At 44.8% G+C, this 20,993-nt stretch overlaps 1 protein-coding gene across 1 annotated transcript in view; it reads left to right on the top strand.

Moving 5' to 3' along the window:
• adamts17 (ADAM metallopeptidase with thrombospondin type 1 motif, 17) overlaps positions 1-20,993 on the top strand; it is a 108,441-nt gene that overhangs the window by 67,055 nt on the left and 20,393 nt on the right. Inside the window, 3 exon segments of the mRNA XM_064984240.1 lie at positions 5,849-6,006; positions 10,829-10,991; positions 18,017-18,152. Of these exon segments, the coding sequence (XP_064840312.1) occupies positions 5,849-6,006; positions 10,829-10,991; positions 18,017-18,152 (457 nt within the window).

Raw genomic sequence — 20,993 nt, 5'->3', positions numbered from 1 at the left:
TGTTGTCCTGCAGCTTAACATTCAGCTGATTGAGGTGTGATGTCATGTCTGTCAAAAATGCTACTGTTTCCCTCTTCTCGTCATCAGAAAACTGAGTTGCCTTGTCACTCTTTTGCTCTGATAAGAAAGCTTTGATTTCCTCCTGAATGGCCCAGAAATGTTCCAAAACCCCGCCTTCACTGAGCCATCTGACATTGTGCAGTAGTAAGTCATCAAAGCTGGCATTAGCCTCTGTCAGAAAGCCTCGTAGCAGGCGGTGTTCTTGATCAGTTTCATCATCGTTGTCATGACCTCAGAATACTCTTTTCCCAGACTGGCACACAGGACAGACTGATGGATGATTTGATGTCAGGACAGGGTGGTCCTCTTTTAAACGTGTAACCAGTCCCCTCCTCTTCCTGTCATGGCTGGAGCTCCATCTGTGGTGATGGAGACCACTGACTTCAGATCTCTCCCCCTTTTGGCCAGCATCCCTTTGACATTATCTCCCTGTGTGTCTGCTTCTAGATTTGTTAAGCCCAACAGCTCATCCCAGAATTACGTCTTTGTTTCATAATAAAATCTGACAAACAACAGAAGCAGGGCATTATCAGTGTTATCAGTTGAATCATCCACAGCCAATGAAATGCTTGGTGCATTCTGAATGACCTCATCAAGTTGTGAAGTCAAATCTTCAGCTATTATTTAATTTCTCCTCATTGCTGTGGAATCAAATCAAACTTTATTTGTCATGCCAACAAGTGTAGACCTTACCATGAAATGGTTACTTACAAGCACTTAGCCAACAGTGCAGTTCAAGAAGAGTTAATACAATATTTACCAAATGAACTGAAGTAAAAAATAAAAGTAACACAATAACATAACAATAACAAGGCTATATACAGGGGGTACCGGTAATCTTTATTGTTTACCTGCAAACAAGGTGTCAGCAACTTCACACATGCATTCTTTTACCATCTCAGCGTGTTTTCCCTAAACCCAAGCTATCCTCAGTGAATGCTGCATTGCACATTGTTGGGCTTTCAGGAAATTGACATGGACTTTTTGTCTCATATTGGGATTTGAGTTGTTAATCTTGTTTGTTCTCACCTCCGTGTTCAGAGGATAAGTCTGATCTATATTACTATGCTTGGTGTAATGACGCTTAACACTTTTCACGAGGGCTACGGACTCGCTGCATATCAGACACATTTGTTTTGTTCTGGTTGTGGGGAGAAGGCATTTTCCGTCCACTCGCCATCAACTTGTTTCTTTTTAACAAGCCATATTAACAAGGATACTGGTAACTAAGCTCCTTCTATCTCCTTCTATCTTCTTCTAACAGTTGAACCTCAGTGAAATATTTATATTTCTTTCTGCCTGCTTGTTCCGAGGTGTTGTAGAGGATATTTGCATTGATGTGATTGGGTAAGCCATGAGCTCTTGCATTTAACCACGTGACTGGATTAGACGGGGCACAAGTAGAGGTGGGTGTTGCTTTGAGAGAGTGAGAGGAAGAGAGGTTGCCGAGTTAGAGAGGCCGTGGAGCCCTGGTCATTTTTGAAAGCTGTTTTAAAAAATGATTGATTGACTTGTATATGACTACTGTAAATGCTATGTTGTTGTTCTGCCAGTTGAGTTTGGCTGCCCCATACAGTCTTAAGCCAGTGCTAAAACATTCTGCACTGTCTAGCATGTTTTGTTCTCTGTCGACTCTGCAGGGAAATTTGAAAGCCGATAAACACACTCATTTGTCAGCCGCTTGTAAAGTGTTTGAACACTTCACTCTTGCGGTTTCTTTTGAGTGTTCTGACAACAGCTATTAAACATTTTTCTAACTGTTAAGTGCTTTGTCAACAGGAAGGGTACACTGGGGACTTGAGACATCTAGTTCTGTGTGTAATGATAGGACAGGCTAGTGATAGGAGGGAGTTGAGGGATGGAGGGAGAAGAGGGATGGAGGGAGAAGAGGGATGGAGGGAGAAGAGGGATGGAGGGAGAAGAGGGATGGAGGGAGAAGAGGGATGGGGAAGAGAGGAAGGGAAGTAGGGAGGGACAGAGGGAAGGGAGGGAGTAGAGACTGAAAGGCTAGCCACTCCCTTTGAAAACACATCTGGTGATCTAAAGAAACACTCCAACACTACTTCCTTTTGTACAGTGTGAGGTATGTCTCCACCACGTTTTATATGATAAAGTTTCCCCAAGTCGCTGATCTTGGGTCAGTTTAGGATGTAGGTAGTGTTATTAAAGTGAATATGCATAGATAATAACAGAGAGTAGCTGTAGCATAGAAGGGGGGCAATGCAAATAGTCTGGGTAGCCATTTGATTAGCTGTTCAGGAATCTTATGGCTTGGTGGTAGAGGCTGTTTAGAAGCCTCTTGTACCTAGACTTGGCTCTCCGGTACCGCTTGCCATGCTGTAGCAGAGAGAACAGTCTATGACTAGGGTGGCTGGAGTCTTTGACAATTTTTAGGGCCTTCCTCTGACACCGCCTGGTATAGAGGTCCTGGATGGCAGGAAGCTTGGCCCCGGTGATGTACTGGGCCGGATGCACTACCCTCTGTAGAGCCTTGCGGTTGTAGGTCGAGTAGTTGCCATACCAGACAGTGATGCAACCCGTCAGGATGCTCTCGATGGTGCAGCTGTAAAACCTTTTGAGGATCTGAGGACATATGCCAAATCTTTTCAGTCTCCTGAGGGGGAATAGCTTTTGTCGTGCCGTCACGACTGTCTTGGTGTGCTTGGACCATGATAGTTTGTTGGTGATGTGGACGCTAAGTAACTTGAATCTCTCAATCTGCTCCACTACAGCCCCGTCGATGAGAATGAGGGCGTGCTCTGTCCTCCTTTTCCTATAGTCCACAATCATCTCCTTCGTCTTGATCACGTTGAGGAAGAGGTTGTTGTCCTTGCACCACACGGTCAGGTCTCTAGCCTCCTCCCTATAGGCTGTCTCATCGTTGTTGGTGATCAGGCTTACCACTATTGTCATCAGCAAACTTAATGATGGTGTTTGAGTGTTGCAGTCATGAGTGAAAAGGGAGTACAGGAGGGGACTGAGCACGCACCCCTGAGGAGCCCCCGTGTTGAGGATCAGCATTGTGGATGTGTTGTTACCTACCCTTACCACCTGGGGGCAGCCCATCAGGAAGTCGAGGATCCAGTTGCAGAGGAAGGTGTTTAGTCCTAGGGTCCTTAGCTTAGTTTTGAGCTTTGAGGCCACTATGGTGTTGAATGCTGCGCTGTAGTCAATGAATAGCATTCTCACGTAGGTGTTCCTTTTGTCCAGGTGGGAAAGGGCAGTGTGGAGTGCAATAGAGATTGCATCTTCTGTGGATGTGGTATGTTGGTGTGGTATGCAAATTGGAGTAGGTCTAGGGTTTCTGGGATAATGGTGTTGATGTGAGCCATGACCAGCCTTTCAAAGCATTACATGGCTACAGACATGAGAGCTACGGGTCGGTAGTAATTTAGGCAGGTTACCTTAGTGTTCTTGGGCACAGGGACTATGGTGGTCTCCTAGAAACATTTTGGTATTACAGACTCAGACAGGGGAAGGTTGAAAATGTCAGTGAAGACACTTGCCAGTTGGTCAGTGCATGCTTGGAGTACACGTTCTGTTAATGCACCTGGCTCTGCGGCCTTGTGAATGTTGACCTGTTTAAAGGTCTTACTCACATCGGCTGCGGAGAGCGTGATTACACAGTCGTCCGGAACAGCTGATGCTCTCATGCATGTTTTTCGGTGTTACTTGCCTCGAAGTGAGCATAGAAGTTATTTAGCTTGTCTGGTAGGCTCATGTCACTGGGCAGCTCTCAGCTTGCTTCCTTTTGTAGTCTGTAATAGTTTGCAAGCCCTGCCACATCTGAAGAGTGTCGGAGCCGGTATAGTATGATTCGATCTTCGTTCTGTATTGACGCATAAAGGGATTTCTTATAAGCTTCCGGGTTAGAGTCCCGCTGCTTGAAAGCGGCAGTTCTACCCTGGTTAATCTTAAGATTGGGAGAGGAGAAGCTGATCCTCAGTCTGTACCTAAGGGAAACTTGTGAAATACTATGTGTAGAAAAGGAAAAGAGAATTTATGTTTTTTGTACAGCTAGTGAACAACACAGTGATGACCATGGAACAGCGATGCTAATATTGTAACGATGACCATGGAACAGTGATGCTAATATTCTAATGATGACCATAGAACAGTGATGCTTATATTCTAATGATGGCCATGGAACAGTGATGCTAATATTCTAATGATGACCATGGAACAGTGATGCTTATATTCTAATGATGACCATGGAACAGTGATGCTAATATTCTAGCGATGACCATGGAACAGTGATGCTAATATTCTAATGATGACCATGGAACAGTGATGCTAATATTCTGATGATGACCATGGAACAGTGATGCTAATATTCTGATGATGACCATGGATCAGTGATGCTAATATTCTGATGATGACCATGGAACAGTGATGCTAATATTCTAATGATGACGATGGAACAGTGATGCTAATATTCTGATGATGACCATAGAACAGTGATGCTAATATTCTAATGATGACCATGGAACAGTGATGCTAATATTCTAATGATGACCAATGAACAGTGATGCTAATAATCTAACGATGACCATGGAACAGTGATGCTAATATTCTAATGATGACCATAGGACAGTGATGCTAATATTCTGATGATGACCATGGATCAGTGATGCTAATATTCTGATGATGACCATGAACAATGCTAATAGTGATGCATGGAAATGATTAATAATGATGACCATGGAACAGTGATGCTAATATTCTAATGATGACTATGAGACAGTGATGCTAATATTCTAATGATGACTATGAGACAGTGATGCTAATATTCTAATGCATTTTAATTTAAGTTGATTTAACGATGTGGCTAAACACATTTTGAAAGATCTGAAGTTGTTTTTTTGTATATAGTTAATATTATGTTCCTGGGCAGTTTTATAGTAAAGTGTTTAAATGATTTTCAATTCCATCTAAATCTGTAAGTTCATAGACATGCAGTAAAACAGACGTGTTCAGAAAGAGTCCATTCACTGTGCAAGGTGTTTTTATTTCTCTGGAGCTCTCTCTGGTCGTCGAGTCCTTCCAAAAGACTAATTAAAACAACATGCATTTGGAAAAACCTGGCTCAAACATTCAATTCTTATGGAATGTCTTACAGTACACCCAAACAGTCTCTCTGTCTCGCTCTTTATTCTCCCTCTCTTTATTTTCTCGCTCTCTCTCCACCCTCTCTCACTTTCTAATGCATTACCCAACAACCTTAAGTCAAGCACCGCATGTCCACAGGGGATAACTGTGGACATGCGGTGAGGTAGTCTGTTTGCTGGACTTCACAACCTCCACAGTCTCCACATCAAGGGACACTCTCTTAGTTGGAACCGACTGGGTCTCTGATGCTGTGCTGCTTTCCTGTGGTTCAGGCACTGCGAGAAGTAAAACCTCACTGACCGGGGTCGGCTATTTCGAAAGCAGCCAATTTGGGCATCAAAAGTCATTTTCAGGGAAGTGAAGAGAAGTGTGTGTTCACTTTGCCTGCCTGCTACATTTTAATTGTTTGTTTGCTCCTCTTTAAATAAATAAAAATATATATATTTTAGGTTAGAGACATGGATTGAATTATGGGTTTGAATGAAGGTAGTGATTTAAGGGGAACAGTCAGAGTGGGAGTTGAACCCATCAACCTGCGTTTACAGGTCTAGGCATGTTGGTGGAGACTGTGGTATGCTTACTTTCAATGGAAGTGATAGGGGCAAGTGATAGGGAACCATCTAACATCAAGTTGTCCTGAACTTCCACTTAAATTAATTCTACGTCCTGCTTGTTCCAGCAATGAAAGACTCTACCAAGAGGTCCATCAACAGCGACTGGAAGATCGAGCTTCCTGGAGAGTTTCAGCTGGCCGGCACTACAGTGCGCTACGTCCGGAGAGGACTCTGGGAGAAAATGTCCGCCAAGGGACCCACCAAAACCCCGCTGTACCTCATGGTAAACCTATCATGTAGAGAGAGATTGTGTGTGTGTGTGTGTGTGTGTGTGTGTGTGTGGTGTGTGGTGTGTGTGTGTGTGTGTGTGTATCCCTAGCATGCCAATGCATGTTGAGCTGATGCATTTAACCTCCTCAGTCTACTCCGCATGATGACAGAGATCAGAGAGGGACAGATAAAGAGCATGGAAATTGGGCTTCAAAGGGAGGAAGTTGTTGTTAGTTTAAATGTAATATTTATTTAACTAGGCAAGTCAGTTAAGAACACATTCTTATTTACAATGACAGCAGCATTAGAAATAACACCATAAATATTCACTTACCTTTAATGATCTTCATCAGAAGGCACTCCCAGGAATCCCAGTTTGATAATAAATGACTGATTTGTTCCATAAAGTTCCATAAAGTCCATCATTTATGTCCAAACAGCCACTTGTTGTTAGCGTGTTCAGCCCAGTAATCCATCTTCATGAGGCGCAGGCATTTCGTCCAGACAAAAACTTTAAAAGTTCCATTACAGTCCTTTAGAAACATGTCAAACTATGTATGGAATCAATCTTTAGGATGTTTTTAACATAAAACATCAATAATGTTCCAACCGGAGAATTCCTTTGTCTTCAGAAAAGCACTGGAACGAGAGGTAACTCTGTCGGGAGCGTGCGTCATGAGACCAAGGTACTCTGCCAGACCACTGACTCAAAGAGGTTTCATGAGCCCCTCCTTTATAGTAGAATCCTAATTCAAGTTTCGGTTGACGGTTAGTGGAGTTTCGGTTGACATCTAGTGGAAGCCGTAGGAAGTGCAACTTTATCCATATCTCAATGTGTATTCGGTAGGCCAAGCTTTGAAAAACTACAAACCTCAGGTGTCCCACTTCCTGGTTGGATGTTTCTCAGGTTTTTGCCTGCCATATGAGTTCTGTTATACTCACAGACATCATTCAAACAGTTTTAGAAACTTCAGAGTGTTTTCTATCCAATATTACTAATAATATGCATATATTAGCATCTGGAACAGAGTAGGAGGCAGTTCATTCTGGGCACGCTATTCATCCAAAAGTGAAAATGCTGCCCCCTATCCCAAAAAGGTTTTAAATGCACTACAGATGTACATTTCCTGATCAAATTAAGATCATACCACAGGAGGTTGGTGGCACCTTAATTGGGGAGGACAGGCTCGTGGTATTGGCTGGAGCGGAATGGTATCAAATACACCAAACACATGTTTTGATGGCATTCCATTCACGCCGTTCCAGCCATAATTATGAGCCGATCTCCCCTCAGCCACCTCCACTGGGTCATACATCTTTACATCACTGGCAGGGATTATAGAGAACTCTCTCTCTCTCTCTCTCTCGCTCTCTCAATTCAATTACAATGGCTTTACTGGCATGGAAACATGCCAAACATTGCCAAAGCAAGTGAAATAGATAATAAACAAAAGTGAAATAATCAATCAAAATTGAACAATAAACTTTCTACTCACAAGTTTTAAAGGAATAGACACATTTCAAACGTCATATTATGGCTATGTACACTGTTATAATGATGTACAAAAAGATAAAGTACAAAAGGGAAGATGGGGACAGAAGCACCAGACCATCAGCAAACCGTAAACATTTGACTTCAGATTCTAGTAGGGTGAAGCCGGGTTGTGCAGACTGTTCTAGTGTCCTCGCCAATTCATTAATATATCTGTTGAAGACAAAGGGTCAGGGGCAGGTTTTCTTCCAAGTCCTGTATTTGGCTCCATCCCATCTTCCCATCAATTTTAATCCCTGTCTCGCCCCATGGCCCTGTGGGAAGAAATGTTTACATTTTTTTGCCAATTTTAACTGCACACTTTTGTTTTTGTGCATGGATTTTATAATGTCTTATGTTTTCCCCCAACACCGCTTTCCATCAATTTATAGCAGAACCTCATGCCAAATTGAGTCAAAAGCTTTTTTGAGATCTACAAAGCATGACAAGACTTTGCCTTTGTTTTGTTGTTTGTTTGTCAATTAGGGTGTGCAGGGTGAATACGTGGTCTGTCGTAGGGTAATTTGGTATAAAGCCAATTTGACATTTGCTCAGTACGTTGTTTTCACTGACGAAATGTACAAGTCTGCTGTTAATTATAATGCAGAGGATTTCCCCAAGGTTGCTGTTGACGCATATCCCACGGTAGTTATTCCAAATATTAGGGAAGATGCCAGAGCTGCAGAGGATTTCCCCAATTGTGTTTCTGTTGCTGTTATTCCAAATATTAGGGAAGATGCCAGAGCTGAGGATGATGTTAAAGAATTTAAGTATAGCCAATTGAAATGTGTGGTCTGTATATTGTCTGCATATTGTCCTGTAGTTCATTCAATGTAATTGGAGAATCCAATGGGTTCTGGTAGTCTTTAATAGTTGATTCTAAGATTTGTATTTGATCATGTATATGTGTTTGCTCTTTGTTATAGAGCCAACAAGATTAGAGAAGTGGTTTATCCATACATCTCCATTTGGGATAGAAAATTATTTGTGTTGTTGTTTGTTTAGTTAGTGTGTTCCAATTTCCCCAGAAGTGGATGGTCTATGGATTCTTCAATTACATCGAGCTGATTTCTGATGTGCTTTTCCTTCTTCCGTAGTGTATTTCTGTATTGTTTTAGTGATTTACCATAGTGAAGGCTTAGACTCAGGTTTTCCGTAGTGTATTTCTGTATTGTTTTAGTGATTCACCATAGTGAAGGCGTAGACTCAGGTTTTCCGTAGTGTATTTCTGTATTGTTTTAGTGATTCACCAAAGTGAAGGCGTAGACTCAGGTTTTCTTAGTTTCTATGTTTTTGGTTAGATAGGTTTCTCAATTTCTTTCTTAGGGTTTTGCATTCTTCACCAAACCATTTGTTATTGTTGTTCATTTTCTTAGAGACTCACTTAGTTTCTATGTTTTTGGTTAGATAGGTTTCTCATGTTTTCTTCTTCACCAAACCATTTGTTATTGTTGAGAAATTTGATGATAGGGAAGCTGAAGTGTCAAATATACTGTTTAGGCTTTCTACTGCCAAGTTTACACCTTCACTATTACAGTGAAATGTTTTGTCCAGGAAGTTGTCTAAACAGGATTGAATTTATTGTTGCCTAATTGTTTTTTGGTACGTTTCAACACTACTTTCCTTCAATCTTCCTTTGGCTTTGATGCCTCATGATTGAGTATTGCTCTGTTCAAGTAGACTGTGATTTTGCTGTGATGTGATAGGGATGTTAGTGGGCTGACTGAACGCTTTGAGAGACTCTGGGTTGAGGTCAGTGATAAAGTAATCTACAGTACTACTGCCAAGGGATGAGCTGTAGGTGAACCTACCATAGGAGTCTCCTCGTTGCCAATGACTATGTTACAGAGCTGCAGGAGTTGTGACCCGTTTTGTTGGTTGTTTTGTCATAGTTGTGTCTAGGGGAGCATATTTGGGAGGAAATACTATCAGCTCCAGGTGGGTGTTTGTCCCCCTATGTGATGAGGGTGTCAGGTTCTTGTCCAGTTCTGGCATTTAGGTCGCCACAGACTAGTACATGTCCCTGGGCTTGGAAGTAGTTGATCTCCCCCTCTAGGATGGAGAAGCTGTCATCGTTAAAGTATGGGGATTCTATTGGGGGGATATAGATAGCACACATGAGGACATTTTTCTGTGTTGAGATAATTTCCTTATTAATTTATAGCCAGATGTAAAATGTTCCTGTTTTGACTAATTTAATAGTTGGTTAGGTCTGCTCTATATTGAATTAGCATACCTCCTGAGTCTCTTCCCTGTTTCACACCTGGTAGTTTGGTGGATGGGACTACCAGCTCTCTGTAAACTGGAGGGCAACCAGTGGGTCTGTCTCCTCTATACCATGTTTCTTGTAGGATGACAATGACTTTATTTCCAGTATTTTCTTTGATGAAGTCTAAGTTCCTGCGCATTAGGCCAAGAGCAGGTAACCTTAGACCTTGTATATTCCAGGATGAGATAGTAAAAGCTTTGTGCTCCATTGTGTCTAGTGTTGTTTTCAAGGAGTTTAGGCCCGGACCATTACAGTAGGTGTGAGCAGAGCATGTTGAGCATCTGATACATACCTCTTAGGTCGTAAGATGGGGCTTGAGCGGGTGTATTCATAGGGTTTTGAGCCTGTTGCTCTGCTCAAGGCCTGGGCATATGTGTGGCTGTCATGTTGAGGTCTTTCCTGTTGGCGGGGGGGGGGGGGCAATAGGTCTGATCTGGGGGGGGCCTATATACTGTAGGGTGTGGCCAGGCTTTGTTTGGCGGGGTCTCAGCTGGTTAGATTGTGGCTGGTGATGCTGTGGTCTGGGTGTAGGTCCTCTTGGCATGGGTTCTCTCAGTGCAGGTCCTTTGGGAGGGGGTCTTGCAGGTCTGGGAGGGTGTCTCTCTGGGCGGGGTGTCCGTTGCTCTGTTGCTCCTGTTTGAGGTTCTGGGGCTGCGGTTGAGGATGACATCCTTCATGGTCCTGGCAAAAGTTGGGATTGCTGCCTTGTAGAGGTGGACCTCTCTCTCTTTCCTTTACAAAGTATTTCAGGATGCTTGGTGGAGGCTGTATGTTCTGCTAGAGAGGGCAGGTTAAATGTATGTCTGTAATGTGGATCTGGATTGTGCATTGTACTGATAATGTGGTTGTGCTAAGGTTTGGTGCTATGGATTTAGAAGGGGAGGCTCTATATATTATGTCTCTCTCCTCACTCACTCACTCTGTGTCTCTGAACATGACCCAGTCTCTCAACCCATCTCTCTGGTATACACTATCAGGACATTGTGTCTGAACATAACAAGCCAGTGTTTCTAAACATAACTCCCTCTCCCCTAGGTGCTGTTGTTCCATGACCAGACCTATGGGATACACTATGAGTACACAGTGTCTCTGAACATAACTGAACGTGATGATGTCAGTGAGGAGCAGAGAGCACCAGAGCACCTCTACCTTTGGACACACAGCTCCTGGCAAGACTGCAACGTACAGTGTGGAGGAGGTATGACTCACACATACTTACACACATCCCAAGGAGAGTCTTTGCAGGGTTTCTGATAGCTGTTGACCTTGGATTCATGCATAGTGAACTTTCAGCCACCCCCTCCAGTTCCCCCCCACCCCCTCCAGTACACCCCTCCCCTTCAGTCCCCCCAATTCCCCCTCCTCCCCAACCCCCCCCCCACCCCCTCCCCACCCCAGTTCCCCCATACCCCCTTCAGTTTCCCCACCCCCTTCAGTTACCCTCCACCCTTTCAGGTCCCCCCACCACCCTTCAGTTCCCTCACCCACCTTCAGTTACCCCCTTCAGTAACCCCCCACCCCCCCCCCCCAGTAACCCCCCCCCCCTTCAGTTCCCCACCCACCCCCACCCCCTTCAGTCCCCCACCCCCCACCCCCCCCCTTCAGTTCCCCCACCCCCTTCAGTTCCCCCACCCCCTTCCCCCACCCCCTTCAGTTCCCCACCCCCCTTCAGTTCCCCACCCCCTTCAGTTCCCCCACCCCCTTCAGTTTCCCCACAGTTCCCCCCCCTTCAGTTTCCCCACACCCCCTTCAGTTTCCCCACACCCCCTTCAGTTCCCCCCCCCCCCCCTTCAGTTCCCCCCACCCCCTTCAGTTACCCCCTTCAGTTCCCCCACCCCCTTCAGTTCCCAACCACCACTGCTGCTTCTATCCATTGGGGTTACATGTTAGATATGGGTCTCTAATCTTGACTGTGGAGCGTCACGTCTGTTCTCCATGCTGATGCACTAATCTGGGGCTGGTTGCCCAGCGCAGAGGATCCGCCAGGATCCGGGTTCCACAACAAACATCAAACACAGCTTGGCTGGATTGCTGCCTGGGGCAATGAGGGATGGGGAGAGGGCACATGGGCTGTTGCTCTCACACATTCACATGAGCAAACACACATATATACTGTTGAGACTAGTGAGGTTGGGTTAGAGGGTGACACCTGGTTGGTGAGGCTGGAGCCATTCGGCTGGGACTGAAGTAGAGAGGGTTGGGGCTTGAAGGCTTGAAGGCTGGGCTTAGAGGCTGTGTCGGAGGGTTAGTTGGATTGATTATTGGGACTGAGGTAGTGGGATGGGGCTTGGAGGCTGGGCTTAGAGACTGTGTCAGAGGGTTAGTTGGACAGACCGTTGGGACTGAGGTAGTGGGTTGGGTCTTGGAGACGTGTTAGAGGCTATATCAGAGGGTTAGTTGGACAGACCGTTGAGACTGAGGTAGTGGGTTGGGTCTTGGAGACGTGTTAGAGGCTATGTCAGAGGGTTAGTTGGACAGACCGTTGGGACTGAGGTAGTGGGTTGGGTCTTGGAGACGTGTTAGAGGCTATGGCAGATGGTTAGTTGGACAGACCGTTGAGACTGAGGTAGTGGGTTGGGTCTTGGAGACGTGTTAGAGGCTATGTCAGAGGGTTAGTTGGACAGACCGTTGGGACTGAGGTAGTGGGTTGGGTCTTGGAGACGTGTTAGAGGCTATGGCAGATGGTTAGTTGGACAGACCGTTGAGACTGAGGTAGTGGGTTGGGTCTTGGAGACGTGTTAGAGGCTATGGCAGATGGTTAGTTGGACAGGCCTTTGGGGCTTGGGGGAGACAAACAGGCCCAGTGTTGGTGAACTTCTAACCTCTGAACTAGAGCACACCAGACAGATAGAGCTGGCTCCCACTGTGGGACTCTCAGCTGGGTTACCACGAACAAGGTTAAACACGTGCATGTACATGTGCACTCTCATGCAGGCACACACACAGTGGACAGCACACTGCACACATACAGTACATATCTCTAGTTTTGCCTATTCAATTCTCAGTTCATTGCTGAGACTGCAAATATCTAGAGCTGATTCTGGTGATATTAAAAATAAACTTTGAGGAAAAAGTGTTATTTTTATTAACTCAGAGCAACAGTATTTTACCATCTAGCAGTAGATGTGAAGTGGATGGATAGGTGGCTAGTTAATGTTGTTTTAACCCTTAAGAGTAGATGACCCTTTCCTGTAAATTCAACTGATGTTGTATCTCAACCAGTGGAAAACAAGGCTGCAAAAATATATTACAATTATCAGTAGGTTGTACTTCAATTTGCTTTTGCACTCATCTCAACACTATTACATCAATGACATGATTTTAAAAAGTTGATTACTTTGTAAAACTTTTTAGTTATGAACTATAGTAAATCCATCCAATTTTGAACTGAAGTAACTCTCGAAGCAAGTCTGGTAATAATTAGAGTGAAAACAGCACTATGACATCAGCGGTTTTCTCGCTATCCAGTGACTGATTAGCTATAATGCGTTGTTCAGTCTGAATCATCGATAACATATGTCATTTAGCTGTGATAGGTGTTTCAACCTTGGCTGGTGAGAGGGTGTGTGCAGGTTTAGGTTACCACTTCCGTTTGTTTGTCTGTTCACTCGTTTGGAGTGCTTTAACAATGTCAAGGGTGAAGCTTATTGTAGCCAGCTAGTGGTTAGCTTATTGTATCCAGCTAGTGGTTAGCTTATTGTAGCCAGCTGGCGGTTAGTTTGTTGTAGCCAGCTAACAGTTAGGTTGCTGTAGCCGGCTTGCTGGTAAATTATTTTAGCCAGCTAGTGGTGAGTTTGTTGTAGCCAGCTAGCAGTTAGTTTGTTGTAGCCAGCTAGCAGTTAGTTTGTTGTAGCCAGCTAGCAGTTAGTTTGTTGTAGCCAGCTAGCGGTTAGTTTGTTGTAGCCAGCTAGCGGTTCATTTTTGTAGCCAGCTAGCGATTAGTTGGTTGTAGAGAGCTTGCAATTAGTTTATTGTAGCCAGCTAGTTGTGAGTTTGTTGTAGCCAGCTAGCGGTGAGTTTGTTGTAGCCAGCTAGCGGTGAGTTTGTTGTAGCCAGCAAGCGGTTAGTTTGTTGTAGCCAGCTAGCAGTTAGTTTGTTGTAGCCAGCTAGCGGTGAGTTTGTTGTAGGCAGCCAGCTGTCTGATTTTACCAAATTTGATCAGTGTTATTTCCTGAAAGTCGCTCGTTGAAAATACAATCTGTGGGGTCGTGTACTGTAGGTCACTTTGGATAAAAGCGCCTACAAAATGGCATATATCAGGGGTCGGCAACAGGCCTGCAAGTGTTTTTTCCCCAAGTATTCCCACAAATAATAGAGACATACAGTATGTGATGGTGTCTCAATGTAATCAAGGTATGGAAATTAATATTATTTTTTAAATACAACCTCTTTCTGAGCTTAGTTGCGATCAATTTGCAATGTACAAATGACTAGGATTATGTTACGCCCCCCGACAAACCGCTTAGAGAAAAATCATCCCGTGGCTGAATCTAGTTGCCTACATTTCATTTACATTTCAGCCATTTAGCAGACACTCTTATCCAGAGCAACTTACAGTAGTGAGTGCAGACATTTTTGTACTGGTCCCACGTGGGTGTCAAACCCCCGACACTGACGTTGCAAACACCATCCACTACCAACTGAGCCACTGGGGACCCTATAACCCTGCAACCACCATGCACTACCAACTGAGCCACTGGGGACACTATGCCCCTGCAAACCACCATGCACTACCAACTGAGCCACTGGGGACACTATACCCCTGCAAACACCATGCACTACCAACTGAGCCACTGGAGACACTATGCCCCTGCAAACACCATGCACTACCAACTACCAACTGACACTATACCCCTGCAAACACCATGCACTACCAACTGAGCCACTGGAGACACTATGCCCCTGCAAACACCATGCACTACCAACTGAGCCACTGGGGACACTATACCCCTGCAAACACCATGCACTACCAACTGAGCCACTGGAGACACTATAACCCTGCAAACACCATGCACTACCAACTGAGCCACTGGGGACACTATACCCCTGCAAACACCATGCACTACCAACTGAGCCACTGGGGACACTATACCCCTGCAAACACCATGCACTACCAACTGAGCCACTGGGGACACTATACCCCTGCAAACACCATGTACTACCAACTGAGCCACTGGGGACACTATACCCTGCCCCTGCAAACACCATGCACTACCAACTGAGCCACTGGGGACACTATACCCCTGCAAACACCATGCACTACCAACTGAGCCACTGGGGACACTATACCCCTGCAAACACCATGCACTACCAACTGAGCCACTGGGGACACTATACCCCTGCAAACACCATGCACTACCAACTGAGCCACTGGGGACACTATACCCCTGCAAACACCATGCACTACCAACTGAGCTACTGGGGACACTATACCCCTGCAAACACCATGCACTACCAACTGAGCCACTGGGGACCACTGTACCCCTGCAAACACCATGCACTACCAACTGAGCCACTGCACTACCAACTGAGCCACTGTACCCCTGCAAACACCATGCACTACCAACTGAGCCACTGGGGACACTGTACCCCTGCAAACACCATGCACTACCAACTGAGCCACTGGGGACACTGTACCCCTGCAAACACCATGCACTACCAACTGAGCCACTGGGGACACTATACCCCTGCAAACACCATGCACTACCAACTGAGCCACTGACGACCATGTACCCCTGCAAACACCATGCACTACCAACTGAGCCACTGACGACCATGTACCCCTGCAAACACCATGCACTACCAACTGAGCCACTGAGGACCATATACCCCTGCAAACACCATGCACTACCAACTGAGCCACTGGGGACACTGTACCCCTGCAAACACCATGCACTACCAACTGAGCCACTGGGGACACTGTACCCCTGCAAACACCATGCACTACCAACTGAGCCACTGGGGACACTATACCCCTGCAAACACCATGTACTACCAACTGAGCCACTGGGGACACTATACCCCTGCAAACACCATGCACTACCAACTGAGCCACTGGGGACACTATACCCCTGCAAACACCATGCACTACCAACTGAGCCACTGGGGACCCTATAACCCTGCAAACACCATGCACTACCAACTGAGCCACTGGGGACACTATACCCCTGCAAACACCATGCACTACCAACTGAGCCACTGGGGACACTGTACCCCTGCAAACACCATGCACTACCAACTGAGCCACTGGGGACACTATAACCCTGCAAACACCATGCACTACCAACTGAGCCACTGGGGACACTATAACCCTGCAAACACCACTACCAACTGAGCCACTGACACTATGCCCCTGCAAACACCATGCACTACCAACTGAGCCACTGGGGACACTATACCCCTGCAACCACCATGCACTACCAACTGAGCCACTGGGGAGCAAACACCATGCACTACCAACTGAGCCACTGGGGACACTGTACCCCTGCAAACACCATGCACTACCAACTGAGCCACTGTGGACCCTGTACCCCTGACAAATATTATGTGCGTAAACCTATTTAGCATAGAGTTCTACTTGACATTTTGTTGCCCACTTTTGGAGCGATTCAAAAAATGAGGAAAACCCAAAGTCCTCATAGGAGAGTCCGCACCTCACTGTGTGTGTGGAACAAATCTCTGTTTCCTTGGTAACCAGAATTCATTTTTACTCTTCCAGTATCTTTCGGTTGTTAGAGTAAATATGACTAGTTTTCCCTCCAAATGAATTCTGCCGACACTGTCGCTCTGAGAAGAACACTAATGTCACGATCGTTGTTGTAATCATACTCAGACCAAAGCGCAGCGTGGAATCGGTTCGACATCTTTTTATTTTAAGGAGAACCGAACAACTAAACAATAAAGAATAAACGATACGTGACGTTCTGTAGAGCTCACAGGCATCAACACAAAAACAAGATACCACAAAAACCCAGTGGGAAAAGGCTGCCTAAATATGATCCCCAATCAGAGACAACGATAGACAGCTGCCTCTGATTGGGAAGCATAACAGGCCACCATAGAAATACAAAAACTAGAGTGCCCACCCTAGTCACCTAACCAAATTAGAGAATAAAAGGCTCTCTAAGGTCAGGCCGTGACAACTAAGGGATGGGATGGGGGTTGGCATTTTCATCAGGGAGCCTGTACACAGTGTTCATAAAACATTTCCCATCACAGGATTTTGGGACGATGTAGGAACATGAAACCTGTGACATAAATATTGTAGTGGGAAGCTAGATTTAGTCATTTCTGAGCCATATAGTAGAAACCCATGAGCACATAACACAATATAACACAAACACACTGGTCCTTATATACTGTAGTGCACTTAACACAATATAACACAAACACACTAGTCCTTATATACTGTAGTACACTTAACACAAACACACTAGTCCTTATATACTGTAGTACACTTAACACAAACACACTGGTCCTTATATACTGTAGTGCACTTAACACAAACACAGTAGTCCTTATATACTGTAGTGCACTTCACACAATATAACACAAACACACTAGTCCTTATATACTGTAGTACACTTAACACAAACACACTAGTCCTTATATACTGTAGTACACTTAACACAAACACACTAGTACTTATATACTGTAGTACACTTAACACAATATAACACAAACACACTGGTCCTTATATACTGTAGTACACTTAACACAATATAACACAAACACACTAGTCCTTATATAGTGCACAACTTCTGGCCAGAGGGAGGGAGAAAGGATTGATTTTCATAAAGTTGGAACAAAGCCCAGATCTCTGGCCCTGCACACACACACGCACACACACACACGCACACAGTAGTCGGGGCCTTACCCAGCATGTGGTGGTTTGGATAGGGGCCAGCACAGCCCCAAATATAGGACTTCAGTCCTCTGATTCAGTGTTAATTAACTGAGTTTTATTGTGTAATTACCTTCACATTAGACCAGGTTATGATGTGGTTCACTGGAGGGTTATGCCGGTTGAGACAGAGGCTTGAACTCCATGTGTTTTGTGTGTGTGAAACAGTTTGACATTTTTTTGAGACAGCGTCTCACTCTCACACACACTCACTCACACTCTCTCTCTCTCTCTCTCTCTCTCTCTTGTCACTCTCTCCTTCACTGTAATTTGTTTGTGTTTGTATACCTCAGATTATAACGGTGTGTGTGTGTTTCCAGGTGAGAGGAGGACAGTGGTGTCCTGTATGAGGCTGGTCAATAAAAGCATGACTCTGGTGAATGACAGCCTCTGCCAACCAGAGAACAGGCCGTTACCCCAAGTACGACGCTGCAACTCACACCCCTGCCAGTACAGGTGAGACACACTCACACACACACACAAGCAGTTACACACACACACACTGTATCAGGAATAGTTGAATGAGAAACAGGATGATGAAAAGCCTGTTGCTGAGTGATTATAAAAACCAGTTCCATTGAGTTGAATTGGCTGTAGAAGGAGGATCCAGAATAGTGTGCAGTGGAGTGCCTGTCAGCGTGCACAGTGGGATTGTTTCATGTCCTACTCAGGCAGAGCTTTACATTAGAGGAACTTGCAGCAAGGAATGTTTCTGAGCTGTACTGCTGATGCATTTAACCCAGACCACTGATCTCTCTGTTCAAAGATACGGGGCTGTATCTCAAATGGCACCCTATTCCCTATATAGTGCAAAACTTCTATAGGGCACTGGTCAAATTAGTGCACTATATAGGGAATAGGGTGCGAGATGTACGTGGTTTAAAGTGCCTTATTACCTTATCCACATAAAAGGCAGAGTGCCGTCTGGCCTATTGAACCGGCCTCACACTGACTCCCACTAATGTACTTGTATATCACTTAAACTTCAGGGTAGAGACTTCTGTTGTCGCTTTGAACTAGCTCACCTGATTCACCGAAACATGGGCTTGATAAGTAGTTGACAAGTTGAATCAGGTGTTCTAGCTCAGGAATGGTTCAAATACAAATACCTCAGTCTCAACGGTCTGTCCAACTAACCCTCTGATATAGCCTCTAACACGTCTCCAAGACCCAACCCACTACCTCAGTCCCAACGGTCAGTCCCAACGGTCTGTTGTGCCACCAAAAAGCTGGCTATTAGTCAATGTGAGTGGGCACATTTCAGGCTGAGGAGTGAGGCTACAAATCCCCTTATGTTACACTCACTGAATTGTGGTTTCACTCTGTCTAGCTGGTAAGTTGAGCACGGGGTTCCGTATTTCTGTTCATTTAACTTTATTTTCATTGAAAAATATTCCTTTCAAATGATTCTTGAGTGTATTCTGTCAATACGGTCTGACTTTATACGACAGCCCCCATAGACATTGTATATATTTTTGGGCAACAGAAAAAGGACCTGCCCAAAATGGCCCCCTATTCCCTATAGTGTACTACATGTGACCCAGGCCCGGTCAGAAGTAGTGCACTATACTGTCAAAGACTCCCTGTATTTGGACAGTTATACGTTTCTAAGACATACATGGAAGTACAGTTCCCGCTCAGCCCAGTCAAAACTGTTCGCTGCTCTGGCCCCCCAATGGTGGAACAAACTCCCTCACGACGCCAGGACAGCGGAGTCAATCACCACCTTCCGGAGACACCTGAAACCCCACCTCTTCAAGGAATACCTAGGATAGGATAAGTAATCCTTCTCACCCCCCCCCCTTAAATGATTTAGATGCACTATTGTAAAGTGGCTGTTCCACTGGATGTCAGAAGGTGAATTCACCAATTTGTAAGTCGCTCTGGATAAGAGCGTCTGCTAAATGACTTAAATGTAATGTAAATGATGTGGATATATTTTGCAGTCTCTTAGCCCCTTTGCATCCATTCAGTGGATCAGCCAGCTGCATCTCTACCATATAGGCAGGACTTGTTAGGTACAGACAAATATAGAATGGAAGTGGACTGTATTTGGACGTTACTGTAAAGAAAGGAAGAGGAGGAGGGATAAAAGACATGGACATGGAAGCAGAACACACACGCATTCACACACATACACAGAAAGACAGACAGAGAGACAGGCGGACAGACAGACAGACAGACAGACAGACAGACAGACTGGGACCTCTCCATGTAGTTTATTACTACATCACCTGGAAAATAGAGGCCCCGTTTTCCAGAGGCCGCAGGTGCTTGGCTGTAACTCTTTATGACCTAATTTCACCAGGCCTGGTGCTGTAAACCCCAAACCCCAAACTCTGTCACATCTACAGGGTAAAGTTCATCAGGCACAAATTGGAAGAAGATGCTCTGAAACTGGGGAGGGACTACCTGGACTTGGTCCAATAAGGAAGGTTCTTTTTCAAAATGTTTTGCTACTTTTTATTAACCAGGCAAGTCAGATTAAGAACAAATTCTTTTTTCAATGATGGCCTAGGAACAGTGGGTTAACTGCCTGTTCAGGGGCAGAACGACAGATTTGTACCTTGTCAGCTTGGGGGTTTGAACTTGCAACCTTTTGGTTACTAGTCCAACGCTCTAACCACTAGGCCACCCTGCCTCCCTACTGATCATGACCCAGTCGATTAGTCAACATTACTTCATTGGCGACAAAGTAGCGTACAAAAGAAGCTTGGTGCTTTTTAATACTGGAAAGATAGTGTGTTGGTACTGTTTATTGTTTTGAAAGAAGTGTATTTGAATTGCTCAGTTTCTGTCTTTGTTTTGTGTTGCATAGTGAACCACTCTTGTTTAACACAGAGAACACTTCAAGGTCAGTTTCTGTCTTTGTTTTGTGTTGCATAGTGAACCACTCTTGTTTAACACAGAGAACACTTACAGGTCCATTGCAACATCAATCATTTGGGTAACAATTAAGTACCTTAATGTGATTGTTTTCAATTAAAATGGCAAAAATGGCTTCTTAGCACAGAGCAATTACTCAAGCAAGAATATTTGTAGGACTGTAGGACTGAGTGGGGGGTGGGAAACTGAGAACTAGCTGTTATCGGAAGATTATTAACTAATTCACTGCCTGGTGTACGGGAGTTGAGCGATGAGACAAGATAACAACTGGATACCATGAAATTGGGGAGAAAAGGGGGTAAAATGTAAAATAAAATAAAACATAAAAACATAGTGAAATGGTGTTTTTGGCTGCACTAGCTCTAATGAATGTATCATCTGCAGCAGAGGTAACTCTGGGTCTTCCATTCC

Source organism: Oncorhynchus masou, chromosome 2 (assembly GCF_036934945.1).
Source record: "Oncorhynchus masou masou isolate Uvic2021 chromosome 2, UVic_Omas_1.1, whole genome shotgun sequence".
NCBI lineage: Eukaryota > Metazoa > Chordata > Actinopteri > Salmoniformes > Salmonidae > Oncorhynchus > Oncorhynchus masou.
The sequence above is the reverse complement of the archived record's forward strand: the minus strand, read 5'-3'. Positions and strand labels throughout refer to the sequence as shown.